We start from the raw sequence: 19,269 nt of genomic DNA, 5'->3' as shown, positions 1-19,269 counted from the left end.
TCTACATTTGTATCCTCCAAGGACACCACAACTCTAAAAATTCTTAAATCTGTTATTCAACAGTGGCCCAAAAGTAATTTAACAAACTATCACTTCAAGCTGGTAAAAAAGCTAGGAGACTGTCATTCCCTCACATAACCCATTTGCAGGGGATGCTCTAACACATTACATTTGCACATGTAATGCTTTCCACAAGTAGTATCATTTGCAAACTGCTTTCCACAAGTATTATCATTTCATAATTGGGCATGTATCTTCTCTGGACTGAAACTATTACACTCTGGACAGAACTGAATAAAGATGGATGTTTCAGATTTCAAATATTTTTTTCCATTCAGTATCAAGACAAAAATCCAAAGCCTTCTAAGACTTTCAGGAAAATCAAACCCACCCCAGAACAACAAACAGCCCACTAACTGGGGCAGTTCCAGAAGTCTGAAAGAGTATAGTTCAGGTCTTCTCTGATTCAGACCAGAGACTTGCATCACATTTTCCCACATGCCTAGGGAAGGTTGCAACCATCAGGTTACTGATTATATCAGGATGGTCTCTCTCTCTCTGTCATTTTGACCATCCTGAATAGTCCCCGCCTCAAAAAAAGAAAAAAATAAAGCTGTTTCCAATGTTCCTGAAAAAAGTTTTCATCTCATCAAGATGATGTCTTTTTTTTTTTTGACAGAATTCCCAACCAGCTATAGAACTAACAAAGAAAGGTTCCTTGGAGTCATAAGTAAAAAAATTCCCCATACTCATATCGGCAACCCAGCACTACTTTCACCTGTAAAGAAAAAGTTAAGTATCTCAAACTCTTTAAAGGCTGTCAGTGAAGAAGTCTAGACAGAAAATGACAACAGAACATTAGTAGACTTTCAGTGCCAGGTCTAAATGCATAACTTCTTCACCTACACCTTAGCACCATGTCTACCTCTACAGTCCAGGTACTGCTATGTAGCTGTTTTGGACCATTGCCAAATGACTCATATTTGTCCACACAAGATAAATTCCATGCTTTGCAACCCTATGGCATCCTACTTTTCTTCAATGTTCTTCCCCACCCTGTTGCTATCAGAATAGGAAAACATTAAATTTTATGATCTTTTAAAACCCATCTGTCAAATTTTTTATACTGTGCCCCTCCCTACTCACCCTAACCACTGCCCTCTGTAATTAAAGTTTCATATTAAAACATAATTAATACCATATTAAGTCAGACTAATGGTCCATCTAGCCCAATATCCTGCCCCTCACAGTGGTAAGTAGTAGATACATTAGCAGGAGACTACACGTACAGGGCACAGCCTCTGTAATCCTTCCCCGTTCCTACCCTCCCTGGTTGCAACCACCATTGGTTTACAGATGCATTCTCTGAGATCCTTGACTGTTCTATTTAATAACTATCAGTGGACTTGCTCTCCATGAACTTATCTGATCCTTTTCTGAACGTGGTTATACTATCAGATCCTACAATTTTGTGTGGTAATGAGTTCTGCAAGTTAACTGTGCCATGTAAAAAAGTACTTTCTCTCATTTATTTTAAACCTACCCCGTTAATTTCAATGTGTGCCTCCTAGTTCATGTATTCTGAAACTGTTCCTTATTCATTTTATCCACACCCCTCATGATTTTATAGACCTCTATCATATTCTACCCCCAAGTCTTCCCCCATTTAAAATAAATTTCTCACTAAGGAGCATTTTTCACTAACTAATAATGCTCCTTCTACTCTTTATTTAATCCCACAGAAACAGGAATTATCAATTCAAATGAGACCAGGAGTCCATTGTTACTGGTCACTCATTGAAACAGTAACATCCTGGTCCTAAGGAAACTGTAACAATTTTATAAACTTACTCAGATTACTTATTGATACAAGAAAATTCTCCTAACCTCAAACAACCGGTGGTTAATTTAAATGCGCAAGACATCACCTTGCTGAATGCAATACTCACTTGAAAGAAAGCAAAGTTGGAGTGACCTTTTTCTCACTCAGCATAATTCTATGGTTATCACGAGATAGACGGATGCCTACTACTACCCTCAAATGAAAGATTCTCTCTCCTCTAATTTTATTTCCTGCCCAATAGGACTCCAGATGTTCTCCATATCTTTTTTAATTTTTCTGTGTTCTTGGACTCAGCAATATCTAAAGACAACAATTATATCAATTATTTCTGTATATCAGTTTTAAAACGTGTTGCCTTTCAGTTTTGTTGAATAGGCTCACATCCTTATATTAAGAGAAAAACTGCTTATTTTCCGTATTTCCTGCTCCTTATTCTATGACACACTGCCTTCCTGGTTCATTTCCACCCTGGTGAACCCTCCAGTGGTCCTTTTATTCCAAATACACCCTATGCTATAACAGCTTTGAGTGGGGAGGGAGGTGGGGGGTGGTTGGACAAGTGGGGGAGCAGCATGGGGTGGCAGCTACAGCTGCCACATACAAACTACCACCCCCTTCCTGGGAGGCAGCACAGGGTGGAGCAGCAGGAGGTAGGAGGTAGTACAGGGCCAGGCATGGGAGGAGCCACTAGAGCAGGGCACATACCCCCGCCCCCTTTGGCTAACCTGCACCAAGCCCCTGGACAAGCAGCTGGGCTCTGATTTCCCCACAACCCAGCCCAGCCGAGGCCCCATCCCCGGTGACTGGGCCAGGTTCTGGGGCAATCAGAGCATGGCGGCTCATCCAGGTGCATGGCTCTTGGGAACCACGGGCAGGTCCCATGGCCCCCCATTCTGTGCATGGGGGAAGGGCGGGATGCAGAGGTGGGCTGAACTCAGCCTCTGCTTCATGCTTCGCTGGCGCTGCTTTGACAGCCCATGGCCCCCCAGTCTGTGCACAGGACAAGGGCAGGATGCAGTGGTGGGCTGCATTCAGACTCTGCTCTGTGCTTCGCTGCTGCTGCTTTGACAGCAGCACAGCACCATGCAAGTCCTGCCACTGGGCGGGCTGGAAAGAGGTACATGGTGCCGCGCCGCTGTCAAGGCAGCACAGACCAGCAGGCCATGGCCCCCACCTTGGCTCCCCTGTGACACACCCCTGCTGGGTTCCAACTGCCCCACAACCTGGCCCAGCTAGGGCCCCATTAATGGTGACTGGGGCTCTGGCCGGGCCATGGGACAATCAGAGCCCAGCAGCTCTTTCAGAGGCATGGCACGGGGGAAGGCGGGGGAACGGACCCAGAGCCAAAGGGGTGGGAGGGAAGCAGGCCCAGACCCAAACTGGCAGCAGGGAGGAGGGGGCGGGAAATGGGCCGGGACCTGAAGTGGGGGCTGGGGGTGGACAGGCCTGGACCTGGACCCAAAGTGGGGGGGACAGACGGACACTGGATGTGGGCCTGTGTACCTGCCCGCCTGTCATTCTTGACAGGCAATTTGCTAGTACAGAATATAAACACATAATATATTACACTATTATAAAATAATTTATTGAAAACAGCAAAACAGTAAATGTGCTTTAAATGTATGAGCATAATTACATACCTCCTAAGCTGTCGAGATCTTCAAGAATCCTTCCAAACCTATGATAAAATAATTTTACATGAGAATCGGAGTTCTATATTAATAGGAAATCAGGAATTAGTATTTATAAGTAAGTTACCTTACACTGTTGTGTACATTCAAATATTTCTCTCTTATTTCAGGTTGGCTCCCTAGAGGCAAAATGACCTCTATGTAGCTGTCTTTCATTTTCTTGGGAGGCAGGTCTTCCTGCTTTTGGGCCAGTAAGTTATGTAGAGCTTTCCTTTCTTGCATGGCTTGCACATGGTCTCTGGGAAGAAAAGAAACACTACAAATTGAGGATGTCAGTACACTACAGGGTGCAGCCCTACCTATGATATGCTTTGCTCTAGATGAGTGTAGAAAGCTAAGGGAACAGCAGCAGTCACAAAAGAGTGATTTGAGGAGAAAGACATAAGCCACAAGCACCAAAAGTAAAAGTAAGTTTATAATGCAATCTTGAAATAGAATGCAAAGTTTGTATTACAAAAACTGCAATAAAATAATAAATAATAATAAAATAATCTTTGTACAGAGTTTAAAGTGCACGTGTGGTGTGCGTGTGTCACCAACCCTGAATGGTGTAATGCAATTACTGAAGTCCTGCACTACCTAGAAGCATTTGATCAACCATAGTTTAACCCAGTAATTAGTGTGCAACTCATATGGCTCAGAGCTACTATCACTTAGCTCATTGTATATATCAAATCTGTCCAGAATAGGTCTAGACTGTGTCTTTCAAATCAGCTTCAAGAAAAGGAACTGTGACTCCATGTCTACTTCATCTTCAACCCCATTCCCAGCAGTTTATTTTTTCTTCCACATCAGTTCACTGAATCTCTCTCTTCCATTTGAGGCTCAATAATAGAGAATTAAAAAAATAGAATACCCGTATTTTTTAAACTGGCAAGATTTCCAGTTTAATGCCAAAGGACACAGATAGATGTGGATTTAATCTGCTCCAAATTCCAAGTGCTTCCATGCTGTACAGATGCGCACCACCTCCTTGCTCCCCTTCTCCCAAATAGTGTTCTCCAAAAGTCGATGGAACAGCATGCACCAGCAGTGCTCTCCAGCCATGGGACACAATAGGTCCTCTGGCATCCCAGAGTCCCCTGCTCAGTCTTCTGGCATCCTTTGGTGTTCTGCCACCTCTCCCCAAAAGGGAGTGAGAGGAGAGCAGGACAGACAGTCAATGCATCCACTCCCTGGGTACTTCGGAAGACCAGAGTCCAAGAGGTGTGCAAGGAATTCTCTCCAGCCCCCTTGCTAAAGAGGTGGATTCCTTGCATGCCTCTTGGTCTCTGGAGCTTACTTACGACAGCCAAGAGCACAAGAGAATACTCACTAGCTCTCCACCCCACTCTGCCTCCCACCCCAGGAGCAACCGCACGCTGTGGCATGCCAGAGGACTGCTCGGAAAAAAGCAGAAGTTTTAGAAAAAGCTTCAAAAAGAAGCACTTCAAGAGATTGTTTCAAAACTGAGGACTATTTCACCATATTTTCCAAACCCTTTAAAAAAAAAAACAACCAAACCATCTGTAGGTGTTTTCTGGTGGGGGGGAAGGGTCTTTCCTCCATCACCAAAACAATTTTTGCAAATTTTTAAGAAAAAGTTGTAAGAATTTTTTTTAATGTTTAATCAACAAATATAAAAAAATTCACAGAAAATCTTGAACTTTCACTGCTTCCAAAAATTTGTGAAATATTTATTTTGACCAGCCTGTAATAATAGTACCAAACAGAATAGATACAATTTCCCAATCTAAAAGCTTTACATTCTACAGCCAGCTGAATGCACTCAGAATATATTACATAGCTAAGTGAAGATGTGAGGCTGAGATGATGCAACTCAATACTTTTTTTGCTCTTGTCTGGACATATCTGCTTAGGGTAGGATATCAGAAAAAAAGTTTCACAGATTAGGCAAATTTTAAGAGAGGTCTGAGGTACATCAAAAGTCACAGGTACAAATGCAAAAAGTCCTTACACCCACTCTCAATGAACAATAAAAGTTCAGTTATGATATGCCCACCCTATACTAGCTCCATTCAAGTCCACTGCAAAACTCCTAGTCAGTGAAGACAGGATTTCACCCCAGAAATGTAAGAATATATAGTTTCATAAACACAGAAATATTTAATGTTAGGCATATGGTAATAACAATCCTCACAACCATATTTTTAGAATGCTGAAATACAAGTTGTCACCCAAATGCCAACTACAAAATCCTAGAAACAGAATTTAGCAGCTAAAAACATTCTTCCATCCTGTTTTCCTGTAACAGAAATCCAAATGTCTGTGTATCCCAATGATACAGCCTTAGTTGAGCTCCCATTTCTGGGCATTCACCAGGCTTCAGTGTTTGCAGAGTGGACCCATGTACTCTTAAGTTTCCCTTGGGCTCAGCAGGCTCCAGCACTTTCTCTTTCTTTAGTCTCTTGAACGCTGTCCAGGTACAGCCTCCATCTGTTTTCCCTTCACTGAAGTAGGACTTCATGTTTCCACTGCCCTTGGCTCACAGGTCCAGTGCAGACCCCCTAGACTTACCAGTAACTTAAGAGCAGCCTCTCCCCAAGAGCTCCAGTCCTGTAGGCCCTGTGGTTTTACAATTTACCTCCTTAGACCCATGTGACAAGGGAGGCACATGATACACAGGCTGCAAACACCATTACTCTTTAGTGCTCACAAAAGGATAAAACAACAAAACAACCATTTCATCAATCCTCCCCTCTGTGTCCTTACCATACTTAAGTGGTCTTTCACATTCAATGAGTCCCCTACCGCTACCCACAATTCCTTCACCTCCTCTATATCTTCTCTGCCATATCACAGAGTGTCTTTGTGCTCCATTCCTCCTCCTCCCTATAAAAGGCTTTACTTTTGCTTTCTTTCCCCCTTCTCCACCTAGATGACTGATGAGACTTTTTTTTTTTATATAATAACATCTAGTCCCCTTTGCCAGGTGATGCCAAGCAGCTAATCCAAACATCGTGGCATCCCCGTGATGAATGGGGGAAAAAAAATCTCATTTGAATTCTAATAACTAACATGAAGTGTAAGTTAGATAGAAATGGCTGCTGTGCACTCCTAAACAGCAATTTTCCCCTCCCCTTTTAAAGCAGTTGAAGTGTCTTTGTCCATTATTCCTAATTCAAAGCCCTTCCATTTGCCTTGCTTCTCCCAGTCTTGGTGAGGCATCTTTCCCATAGCTTAATGGAGAGCCTCACAAATCTCCATTACTATGAAGGTGAGTTCTCTCTAGGATATGACAAAAAAAAAGAAAAATACATTTAATGTACACTGTACCTCCAGTTGGTAGAAGCTCCCACTATAGCCCTCAATCTGCTTCGCACTGAAATAAAATCAAAGCAAATCAATCTTAGTTGTGCAAGCAACCAATGTGAGGATGCCTGAGTATAAAAAGTGCAACCTTCATCAACAGGATAGATTATTAAACAAAAACATGCAACTGCTGCCTTGAAAGCAAAATTTTGGCAAATGTGAGATGGCTGGATTCTAAAAGGTGCAGTTTCCATCCCAAGAAATACGAAGATTAAGCAGTCATGCAAGCGGACTTGAAAACAAAGTACTGGGGTTAGTAAGAGTGTCACAATAATGGGGTGAGTAATAAGATCTTTTAACCAACTGTGCAGAGCCAGAGTAACAGAAAATGCCTTGAGAAGGTGTATAATGCAAATAAATGTTAGCTTTAAGATGGTATATGAAACAACTGAAAATGGTGACAGAGTGGGAAACATAAGGCTGTTTCAGCCTCAACACAAATAAATTGTGGATATGTAAAAATTCACAAGAGGCACACAAGAAACACACAGTAAAGCTAAGAAAAAACGGAAGACTTGTTATGTCAATCAATCCTTTCTAAAAGTGAGCATGGAGTATTGACATACTGACTGCAGCAGGCAAAGTCTCGTATCTCTTGCTGCAGGAACTCAGCTTTCAGCAGGTAGCAAATCTATCCCAGTTCTTCTACCATTACTTGCAACAGCGTAAGTTCCTAGTACTGTTTCTGGATCTGCTTTCTTAATTTTCAGGCGTCACCACAGTCTACTGGTTCTACCCATTCTTCAGGTGGCACTGTCAAATTGATCGTAAGTCTAGCCAAAACTAGTAAGTTGACTCTATCAGTTTTAGTTTGATGAATATATGCTGTTTCCAAGTGTCAGAAAACATCCAGCAAGAGCTCATAAAAATCAGACAGATGAAGTAAAGCAGCTTTGACAAGTAGTTTTGACCTTGCTTTCTTCAGATGATACTATTTGTAAAGAAAGATTTTAAAGTGTGAGGAAATAATTAAGAACACAAAGTCACTCTCCTCCACTATACTGGAAGTCACTTTTTTCTTTTAATAGAAGTTAAATTAGAATCTTTAGACTCAGTTAGGCCTTGCACATTCCAAAACTGAACACTGAAATCAGAACATTCAATTTGCATTCATAACTATCAAAATATTTTAAAACAAATGTTCAAAATTTATTCTGTATCAACAAACCTTAACCAAAAGAAGCTGATGAAAAGTGAATTAAACTGGTTCAGTAAAATGAATCCTAACTGGTAGGCCATTTTACCTAGTAGATGGTATACCACTGAAAGCAATCAAATTCCATTTGAAAATTCTGCACCGTGGTTTGAAGAAAAGAAAAAAATTATATCTATTTCTAATTTTAAAATGAGTGAGACAATAATCTAGGAAAGCTATAACAAATAATTCTATTCACAGGTAGTCTCATTCACTTCTAAATGTGAAGTGAATAATTCAAATGTCATTTGTTAAAACTAACACACACAAGCAAACATTTGTAAGACTTGGGTCATAGTATTTGCATTTTAACAACTAAAAATTTAAAAGGGAAGTAAGTATAATGAATGTTACCATAACATGGGAAAAACAAATCCAGTTCAACTTACTTTGTTTAATATATGTAGTTAGCCACGTAGAGTCGGAAGTCAGTGAGAAGGCAAGGTAAACATGCACTTTTACAAATTAACTGAGAGAGCACACACGCATGCATAACCGCAACAGCTACACAAGCTTTTCATAAAAAAAAAAAAAACTTTTCACAGAATCTGATGAAGTGAACTTGGGTTCAAAAATTCTTGTGCTCTGTATCTCGGTCAGTCTACAAAGATGCATATCTACCCTGCCTCACTTATTTAGCCAATAAACAATTACTCTTCTACATTTGCATTCATTTACATCAGGCCTTCAAAATAAATTAAAGATAACACTCCCTAATCTGTCATTTACTTTCAGTTATATTATATACTCTAATACAGGGGTTGTCAACAGTGGGTACATGTACCCCCACGGGTACTTAGGTCAGAGGGGTTATTTGAGGGTGGGCAGGGACAGAGCACACCCTGGAGCGGGGCAGCAGTGGCCTCTCTCCCAGCATGTTGGCCTATTACCCGGCAAAGGAGCAAGGGGAGGGACCTCCTGGGTGCCACTGGCCCCACGCAGCACACTGCAGCACCCCCCGCCCCCACCTGTCTGCACAGCCGGGGGCGGGGGGTGTATTTTGTGCCCGCCCCCAGCAACATGCAATTGGCCAGGCATGAGGCCCACCAGCAGCCCCCAGAGCCATGGGCAGTCACAGGAAAACGGCACAGTGCGATGCGTTAGCCACCACATGCAAGCCTCCCCATTTGCCCCCCGCTCCCAGCACTGCGTTATGCACACCCCATGGGAACTGTTGCACAACCCAGCCCGGCCAGGGCACAATTCACCATGAATGGGGCCCTGGCCAGGTCAGGTTGTGGAACAATCCTCACAATGCAGGAGGGAGAGGGGCAGGGGTGAATAATTCCTGCTTCCCCTGCCCCATTCCCTCCTGCACTGTGGGGGGCTCAATCCCCAGCCCCACTCCCTCCCTCACTGCCGTAGAGCAGATCGAAGACCCTGCGGTGAGGGAGGGAGTGGGGCAGGAGCAGGGCTGAGGTGAGTGAAGCTGGGCCAGGTGGTAGGACAAGCAGAGGCTCAAGGGTGCCCCATTACCCAGACAGACTGGAGCCCCACTCCCCCCAACCCTACTCCTGCCCCACTCGCACCCTTAATGGGTGCCTCAATCTCCCCCTCCCCCCCTTCCCCCACAGACTTACCTGCTGGGGGCGGTGATGCTCAGCCTCCCCTCCCCCCAAATATTTTTTTCTCCCTCCACCTATGCAGTGCCTGCCCCAGCCCTACACCCACTCCCTCCCTCACTGCAGGGGGCCTCAATCTGCCTCCTCCCTTAAAAACAAAAAAAATATATAAATGGGTACACAAACTGAAACTTTGAGACCGAAGGGGTATACTTGTTAAAAAAGGTTGAAAACCCCTACTCTAGTATCTTAGGTGTACAACAGTAAACTGTTGTATTCAATTTACAATATTTTGTAGCCAAATGGTTCTCAAACAATGGTAAGTGGAAACAGAATAATAAAAATCAGGGTTGGAAGGGACCTCAGGAGGTCATCTAGTCCAACCCGCTTACTGGATCTTAAAACCTGCAAGGATAGAGATTCCACCACCTCTCTGGGTACCCTGTTCCAGTGCTTTACTACCCTCCTTGTAAGAAAGTTCCACCTAATATCGAACCTGAACTTCTCTTGCTGCAACTTGAGACCATTGATCTATGTTCTGTCATCTGCCACCACTGCAAACATCCACCCTCTTAGGAACCACCCTTCAGGTAGTTGAAGGCTATTAAATCCCCTCTCTGTCTTCTCTTCTCCAAAGTAAATAAGTCCAGATTCCTCAACCTCCCCTCAGAAGTCATGTGTCCCAGTTCCCAAACCACTTTTACTGCCCTCCATTGGACTCTCTCCAATTTGTCATACTGCATTGGAATGTTAACTGATCAATCACAGAGACCTACCTGATCACAAAGTGCTAGTTTTTTTCCTTGTTTCCAATTGAAAAGGCAACCCAAATGATTCCCTCATATTGTTCCATGTAAGAACACCCTGTATTTGTGATGGATGTAATGAGATCATGAAGGGAAGAAGGGAGTAACCAGGAGTTAGTTTGTATTAATGTGAGGTCTACACCATGAAAGAAAATTAAAACACTCTTGCAGTGGTCTATTTAAAAATGACTTACAAAAGTTCAGTTTTTGTTACATCTCTGTTGTAAGATTATTCACTCAATCCGGAAAAGTTTTCCTATGTTTCTAAAGCCATTAATGCCACTAAATATAAACAAAAAAAAATCAGTGAGTTCCTCAAGTCAAGGCAGCATATTTCAAGCAGCAATAAAAGTGAAATTTGAAAGCCGGTATCAAGAAGTAAGCTTCCTGCAATGTGTTTCTTATGTTTAAACAGACAAAAAGGTGCATCTGTCTCTGAGACTAATTTATATATAGGGGAAAAACAGGCCTGAATCAAAGTGAGGAGTATTTAATCCAATAAGGAGAAGACAGACTTTTTGAATACCCAAATACTGATGGTACTGCACTGCAAGATGGGCCCCAAAGTTCAGCAAAACAATCACAGACTAAAATTGTTGGCAAAATTAACTGAGATCAACAAAATCTAGTCTCCAATTTATAAAGCAAAGGTAAAACTTGCCATTAGCGGCCATGTCTACGTGAGACACTGACTGCACAGTAGCCCAAAGCTGCTGCACACTAGCATCATGTGGCAACAACTGTGACATAATGCTACTATGTAGTAGTATTAGGTTACTGTGCAGTAGTGTCACGAAAAAGGCATCCATTGGTACTACTGCAGAGTAACTTGGGTTACTATGCAGTCATTTAGTAGGGCTGTGCGAAATTCAGCAGCTGTTTCATTTCAGAGGTGTTTCGGCCCGTTTTGGTGCCCAAAACACCAAATCCAAAACAAAATTAAATCATCCAAAATGTTTCAGAAATGTTTCAGATGTTTCGGAGGACCCCCAGGAAGAGTCCGGCACAGCCCCTCAGCCCTCCTTTTACAGTGCCGGGAGGCTGAGGCCAGGTGGGGGATGGGGCCGGGCAGGGCAGCCATGGGGGCTTTTCCTGTGGCTCTCCCTGCCAGGGCAGAGGCAGGCACAGCCAGAGGAGCCACAGGAGAAGCCCCCATGGCTACTCTGCCCGGCTCCATCTCCCATCTGGCCCCAGCCTCCCAGCACTAAAAAAAAAAGCCCTGCACTCAAGCGACTGCAGCAGCAGTGATCAGGGGCTCATGGCAGAGATCCCCAACACAGCGCGGGGCAGTGGGGATCGCCCCCCTGCTTGGCACTCACACGGCAGCTGTTGCATTGCACGGGTGCAGCGCAGCTCAGCAGGACACCACGTGCTGCCTGGGAGCTGGGGCAGCTCCACGTGTCATCTAGAGTCCGGCACCGCTCAGCCCCCATGGCCCCAGCTCCCAGGCAGCGCGTGGTGCCCTGCTGAGCCATGCTGCACCCGCACCATGGGGCAGCTGCCGCGCAGGTGCCAAGGGGGGGGGGCAATCCCCACTGTCCCCCACTGCATGGGGGATCTCTGCCAGAAGCCCTCAGAGGCCATGATCACCACTGCTACAGCTGGTGAGTGCAGGGCTTTTTCTTTTTTCTTTTTTTTTTTTTTAAGTGCCAGGAGGCTGGGGCTGGGCAGGAGATGGGTCCGGGCAGGGCAACCATGGGGACTTTTCCTGCGATTCCCCCCACCTGGGGAGAGACAGGCACAGCCAGAAGAGCCACAGGAGAACCTGCAGCCGCCCGGCTGTGCCTGGCTCTCCCTGATTGATCCAAATGTCCGAATCAGCGTTGAAACAGCACTGAAACTCCAAAACAGATTTGGACGAATCAAAACAGAACAGTGATCTGAAACACCAAAATGAATCACTGTCCCTCCAAAACAGCCAAATCCGAAATGGAAACGAAACATAGCCATTTCGCATAGCCCTATCATTTAGAACTGCAAAGTATAAACAAGTACTAAATGACTGCACAGTAACCCAAGTTACTCTGCAGTAGTGCCAACAAATGCCTTTTTTGTGACACTACTGCGCAATAGCATCATGTCACAGTTGTTGCCACACGATGCTACTGCGCAGTAGTATTGGGCTACTGCACAGTGAGCATTTCGTGTACATGTGGCCAGTATCAAGTAAAGACAAGCCTACACATGCCTAAATTATAATACAATCTCCGCCCCAAACAAAATCAGTGTTGTTCCTTGTTTAAACAGAGCTGTCCACTAGCTTCAGTGGAAGCTGTACGTACTTTGCATTTCTAAAAAAAATCTATGTTTAAGGTTCTAAATGATGACTTTGAGACTCTAATTTTAGGCAGCCAGTTTGAAAAGTTTAGTTTGGTGGTGCCCAACCTCTTTGCCCCACAGGCTGGATGGGCAGTACTAGATCCATGAGCCAGATCCAGCCAGCAGCTTTATTCCAGTATGCTGGGCTGGCACAGCACAGGCCAATCCATCTGGGGGGGGAAGGTGGAGGGTATTGCACAGCCCAACCCTGATCCGGACATGTTGGGTGGGGGAACTGCAGGGGAGGCAGGGACAGGGAGCAGCCTGGCCTGATCCTGATGTGTGGGAGGCAGGCTCAGTGCTGATCCCTGCTGCACAGCAGTGGCTCAGGCAGGGCTGCATCCAGTCGCATTTCCTCACTGCCAAAGTTTTCAAACCACAGGGATCCCTGTGGGCCAGATGCCATGGCTCTGTAGGCCAGAGGATAAGCATCCCTGGGTTAGACCTTTCAAAGAGACAATGGTTACTTGGTATGTGGTCTCTTTAAATGATTGATACACCTGCATATATCAAGGCCAGAATATTCAGACCACAGAGTCTAAAACAGGGGTGGGCAAAATGTGGCCCGGGAGCTGGATGCAGCCTGCCAAGCCATTCTATCTGGCCCGTGGGGCCCCCCCAAAATTAAGAAAATTAATATTTCTTAATTAATAAATTAATATTTATCTGCCCCTGGCTGCCTGTCAAGCGGCCCTCAATGGCTTGCCAAAACTCAGTAAGCAGCCTTCCGCCTGAAATAATTGCCCAACCTGGTCTAAAATTTGGTTTCAAAACACATAAACAAACAGCCAAACTTTTCAATAGTGTTAGGTTCATCAGAATTTTTGCACGATCAAAGCTTTTAAAAAAATCTGGCTGCTCTAATAAATTCCTGAATAAGGATAATGTAATTTGTTTCAGGAATCCGGATTGGAAAAAACATGGTTTAGGTGTTTTCCTGAGCATACTTGAAAGAACAAATCGTGTAGTCCTTACTTATAAAAAGTGCACATAGTTGAGCACTGCAGGATTTTGTGCTTGCTATAAAATTGTTCTTTTTGATCCAAAGAGTTTTAAAATGCAAGTTACCTCTATATGCGGTATGCCAATCAATATATGCCACCATTAGTACAGTTAATATTTTTTAACGAAAGCTGGGAGGACTTATGAAAGTTGACAAAGAAGAATATTAGTTTCTTTTTTGCACAAACACCCTAGCAAGGTGAGACAGTAGCCAGACAGGTTGAATTTTATAATGTAAATACTAAAATGCATGCTGATTACCACAACACACCATTATTCACATGAATAGGTAAGTGCCCTGTGGAATAGAAAAACAAATTAGATTATTAGTGCCAATAATAATAATAGCAACAATAACAACATCTAATCACTAAGTTGCCTGGTTATTTTACCCATTCAGCTTCCACTTCATAGTATGTGCATTAGCGTGCAACTGTAGACAACCTGTCTTCATTCATTTTCATGGTTGACAGGTAACATATTTGTCAAACTCAGCTGAATAATCAATTCCTTCTGTGGTAAAAATAGAGCTATACTGTTCATTTGCCTACTAAAATCATGTGTGCAATACTTCCACTGCGTGTTTTGGGTTTTTTTCAGTCACATTGCTAGTGAAAGACCAGGCTGCTGGCAAACACCAACAATGTAACAGTTAAGCCGCAATAATGACAACTGTCACTCCATCAGACACTGCGCATGTGTTCATCTTTATGCACATGAATATTTATATGGATCAAGACCTCAACAGATACAAATAGGGAAGATGAGATGGACTAAATGGCTCAGAGGGTAGGAACATGGAATATTTTTTCAGGATGAAAGAGTTTTTACAGTTAGTTGGTTTACCTCTTGTGATAACCCTGCAAGAAGTAAACTTTCTTACAGAAAAACATTTGAATGAAGGAGGGCAGTGTGAAAAGAAACTAGTGTGACCGAACATATCTAGCAGAAGTGATAGAAAGAGACACCCTGTACCTGCAAAAGAAGATGGAACTACTTATTCAGAGCCTCCTACAGAGGTGCCGAATACTTGGGGACCCCAAGGGCCCTGGCCACCCTTGGGAAGAGGGCTGTCACCTGAAATGAGTAAAGCTTTCCATGTGTTCATCACCTCCTCCCCTCCCAACCCCAGCAAAAAAAGAAGTCAGCGCCTCAGGCCTCAAATCCACGTGGTACTTTTTACAGGCAAATAGAATTGCAGGTCTGGAACAGGACCCCATCAATCTGCAAATGTTATCATACAATAACATCTATGACTCCCTATTCCTTAGCAAGTAATCAGTAGCAGAGTGCTCTAGTACTTTTACAAGTGTGCTACTTTACTAGTTACTACTGTTATAGCTAAATTTAAACTACAAATCAAAATGAGAAATGCAGTTGCACTTAACTGAACATGAACTATCCTTATTTCTCTCCTTTAATTGCCTCCTCAAATTAGTGTTCATTTAATAATGCAAATCCAGAACATGCAATGTCACAGCCATCCATTAGCATAAATGAGTTGCTATTTAAGATACTTTCCTTCCACACATGCCCATGCTACAGACACAGTTCCTTTAGACCACATCAATACAGAAAGGGAAAAATGTTCTTCTAAAAATTTTTTTTTTAAAAGTGCTTTTCCAAATATCAAGGACCAAACAGATCCCCTGAATGCATATTTCCATGCTAAATTGATTCAATTTTGCCACTCATTAAATATAAATGAAAATATTTTAAACAAAGACATTTTCTGCAGCTAATTCTTCGATATCTACAATATAAATGAAACTAAAGAACAATATCTTCCTTGCCATACATCAAAGGAGCAGTGTGTATATATTAAGGAGAGAATAATCCCCCTTTGTGACATGATCTTTCTAAAATGCAACCAGTTACATTACCTTCAGACATATCTGGAAGAGACTTGGAACCATTGCTCTGGGAAGTCAATGCCCTCACCAGAACAGAAGTGGTCTTCTTTACTGTACATAATCTGCCAACACAGAATAGAATTCAGATTATTGCAGAGAAAAATAAATAAGAATTCCACAAAAGTTCACATTATTTTTCTTCAAAAGCCATACAAATACTTTAACACCGAGTCAGCTAAAATGTAAAATGACATTGGAATCTGTTTGAATAACTATGTAGCAAAAACCAAATTACTTAAAAGCTGTCATGGCACCTTGCATTTACTATGCATTGAATTAAATGGATGGAAGACAATCAGGAAGTTTCATGGCTGGTTAATTGCCATTTAAGCGGGTAAAGTAAAAAAGGATCTAGCACTAAGTAGTCCTTCTCCAGTAAATCAGTATCAAAGTTGTTGTAAATCTTTCAAATCCTGGTCTGGAGTTCCATGCTTTGATCACAAAGCAACAAAATGTTTTTTTAGTAAATTGATACTTTATTATTTATTTGTAGAGATCGAATTAGCTATGTTAGTCTGAAGTTAAGCAGAAGACAAGTGTGCCAACCTGCCCTGTCTTCTCTTACTTATTTGTGTTTGAAGGCATCCCAGCAATCCTGATCTTCCAGCAACCTGCACACAGGAAGTACCACACACTTATGTAGCATCTCATCCCATTCTCATAAATAAATTAAGAGGCTGTGACGTACATGTTTACACTGTCCAGTGGGTGGCAAATTGGCTTAGCAGTCGCACCCAGAGAGTGGTAGTAGATGGGTCAGTATCAACCTGGAACAAGGTGGGTAGTGGGGTCACACAGGGTTCGGTCCTTGGACCTGTACTCTTCAATATCTTCATCAGTGACTTGGATGTGGGTGTGAAGTGTACTCTGTCCAAGTTTGCGGATGATACTAAATTGTGGGGTGAAGTGCACACTACAGAGGGTAGGGAATGATTGCAGGCAGACCTGGATAGGTTAGAAAAGAGGGCAGTACACAAGGATGCAGTACAACAAGGACAAGTGCAGAGTGCTGCACCTAAGACACAAAAATATCCAGCAAACCTATTGGCTGGGAAGTGACCCTCTCAGCAGCACAGAAGTGGAAAAGGATCTCAGAGTCATAGTGGACTCTATGATGAACATGAATCGTCAGTGTGACCAAATCATCAGCAAAGCTAACCGCACTTTACCATGAAAGTGCATGACAAATAGAGCCAAGGAGGTGATACTTCCCCTCTATGCAGCATTGGTCAGACCACAGCTGGAGTACCACGTCCAGTTTTGGGTGCCACACTTCAACAAGGATGTTGATAAACTCGAGAGGGTCCAGAGGAGAGCTACTCATATGGTCAGGGGCTTACAGGACAAGCCCTATGAGGAGAGACTGAGGGACCTGGACCTCTTCAGCCTCCGCAAGATAAGGCTGAGAGGTGATCTTGTGGGCACCTACAAATTCATTAGGGGGACGCAGCAAGGGATCGGAGATGCTCAGGGCACCTCTTGGGGTAACAAGGAACAATGGTCACAAACTGACAGAGAACAGATTTAGGCTAGATATCAGGAAAAACTTCTTCACGGTAAGTGTGGCCAAAATCTGGAATAGGCTTTCAAGGGAGGTGGTGCTCTCCCCTGCCTTGGGTGTCTTTAAGAGAAGGCTGGATAAGCATCTGGCTGGGGTCATCTAACCCTCACACTCTTTCCTGCCTATGCAGGGGGTTGGACTCAATGATCTGTTGAGGTCCCTTTCGACCCCAGCATCTATGAATCTATGAACGTCTCTCTCTACATCACCTGCGGCTCCTAGCCTAACTAACAGGAAGAAAGATCACCAGAAATCAAAAGCATCTCATTCACACTAGGAGTCACATGGCAGGAGTTGTACGGAAATTAAATATTTTCTACTGTAGCTATATTCATTGAACCCACCAAACATCTCTTGGACCCGGTGGTCTCTTCTTAACCCAATCTACATTATTCTCAAATCTTAAAATGGGAAGTAAGAGTATTTTAAATGTTGTAATAAAAAAAAAAAAAAAAATCACTGCATCCTCAATCAGATTCTGGTCCCTGTGAGGCCTCTACAAGCAACAACATCACCTGAGCTGCACAGGATATATATTAGGGCATGATTTATAAAAAAATTGCCCCCTCCCATCACCCCCATGCACACACATTCTTAGTAGCACTGGAACAATAATGTAGCTGTGATGGTCCAAGAATTATGCAAGAAGAAAAATTTGCAGGGGTGATCTCTTTTATTTGACCAACTGCCTTGCTGGGCTAAAGCTAGGCAAGTTTTCAAATGCAAGTCCTTCTTCATCAGATCTAAGGGAAGAAGCAGGAACAGCTGTGAAGCTGACACCTTCAGCAGACCTGAAGAAGAAGGCCTTGCCTTCACAAGCTTGTCTGACTTCAGCCCTGACATGTCATTGGTTCAGTAAAAGACACTGCCCACAAAAATCCTTGTCTCAACCTTAATAATTCAGCTTTGTGCTTTGTTCAGGATCAGAAAATGAAGTTAAATACTAAAAATTAAAGAATCCAACTATTCAATTTTCATGACCTGAACTGAGTGAAATAAAAAAAAAAAAAAAAAGAGTAAATACCAGTGTTAATGGTGAACAAAACACATTTTTTTTCTAATTTTAATCATTTAACATACGACAGGTTTTAAAACAAATGCCTCACACCCAGTGGGGTTAGTTAACCCAGTGCAAAGTGGTGCAAACCAGTATTCAAGATCAGGCCTGTGGATTTATTACCTATCATCTCTCCCATGACAAGAACTAGAGGTCATAAAATGAAACTAGTCAGATGAAAACTGAGAAAAAGAGCTGCCTTCTCTTAAAGTGGCAAACTTGTTGCCCCCAGAGGTGGTGGAGATGACAATTTAGCCGGATTCAAACAGAGACCGGACAAATCCTTCGAGGAAACATAGCTCTTAAGCACAGGAGTTAGTGGCACCACCTCTGAACCAGATCTTCCTGGACCTTAAATGCTGGAGGTTGCAAGTGGGACAGGAAGGGGGAAAAGAGGGGGAAACCCTGGCCAGACCCAGCTCACTCTCCCATTCAGCCTCCACAGGACACCGGCCTGTCCGTTGTACCACAGGCCCCAGGTGCCTTACACCCACTGGGACAACTTCCAGCCTCCCTTAAGGAGGGAGACTGCCCTTCAGTTCAAAGCTGGGCAGAAACCATCTCTGGAGGGTTATTACCCACCTCCCTCCCGTCTCTTTCTCAGCCCATCCGTTTATGGCGCCTGCATTACTTGGCACGGGTCTGTACGGCGGCACCCATGAACTGCGCCACACACGACTGCGCACCTGCGTGGCCCCTCTGCCTGTGCCCAGCCCATTGCTTATGGCGCCACGAACCTCTTAATATATGTAACAGGGGACGGCGCAGGGTGGAACTGGGTCTGGCCCGTCCCGCGGGAAAGCAGCACCCCCGGGGGGAGCCCGCTGCACGCCCCGGCCCGGCCCGGCCCCGGCCCTGCAGCACGCACCTGAGGGCCAGCATTCTCCAACCCCGCGCGGCACTGCACTGCCCCAGGCCCGGCTCGAGCCGCCTCGCGGGCGGTGCCCGGGGACCACGCCCGTGCCAGGCACTCAGTCCTCCACCACCATAGACTCCCGGCTCCGGCAG

At 43.9% G+C, this 19,269-nt stretch overlaps 1 protein-coding gene across 6 annotated transcripts in view; it reads right to left on the bottom strand.

The window, feature by feature from the left end:
* Positions 1-19,269, bottom strand: part of ACOT9 (acyl-CoA thioesterase 9) — a 38,171-nt gene extending 18,902 nt beyond the window's left edge. Inside the window, exons 1-7 of one of the 6 annotated variants that reach the window (XM_059720846.1) lie at positions 19,130-19,268; positions 16,332-16,588; positions 15,614-15,705; positions 14,002-14,028; positions 6,811-6,856; positions 3,602-3,772; positions 3,484-3,521 (exon numbers count right to left, since the gene is read on the bottom strand). In XM_059720846.1, the coding sequence (XP_059576829.1) occupies positions 3,484-3,521; positions 3,602-3,772; positions 6,811-6,856; positions 14,002-14,028; positions 15,614-15,623 (292 nt within the window). In that variant the 5' untranslated portion in view covers positions 15,624-15,705; positions 16,332-16,588; positions 19,130-19,268. Of the gene's footprint in view, positions 1-3,483; positions 3,522-3,601; positions 3,773-6,810; positions 6,857-10,603; positions 10,692-14,001; positions 14,029-15,613; positions 15,706-16,331; positions 16,589-19,129 lie in introns of all 6 variants that reach the window. The other 5 variants (XM_059720847.1, XM_019495011.2, XM_014595715.3 and 2 more) reach the window with 5 other exon arrangements.

Source organism: Alligator mississippiensis, chromosome 1 (genome assembly GCF_030867095.1).
Source record: "Alligator mississippiensis isolate rAllMis1 chromosome 1, rAllMis1, whole genome shotgun sequence".
Lineage (NCBI taxonomy): Eukaryota > Metazoa > Chordata > Crocodylia > Alligatoridae > Alligator > Alligator mississippiensis.
The sequence above is the reverse complement of the archived record's forward strand: the minus strand, read 5'-3'. Positions and strand labels throughout refer to the sequence as shown.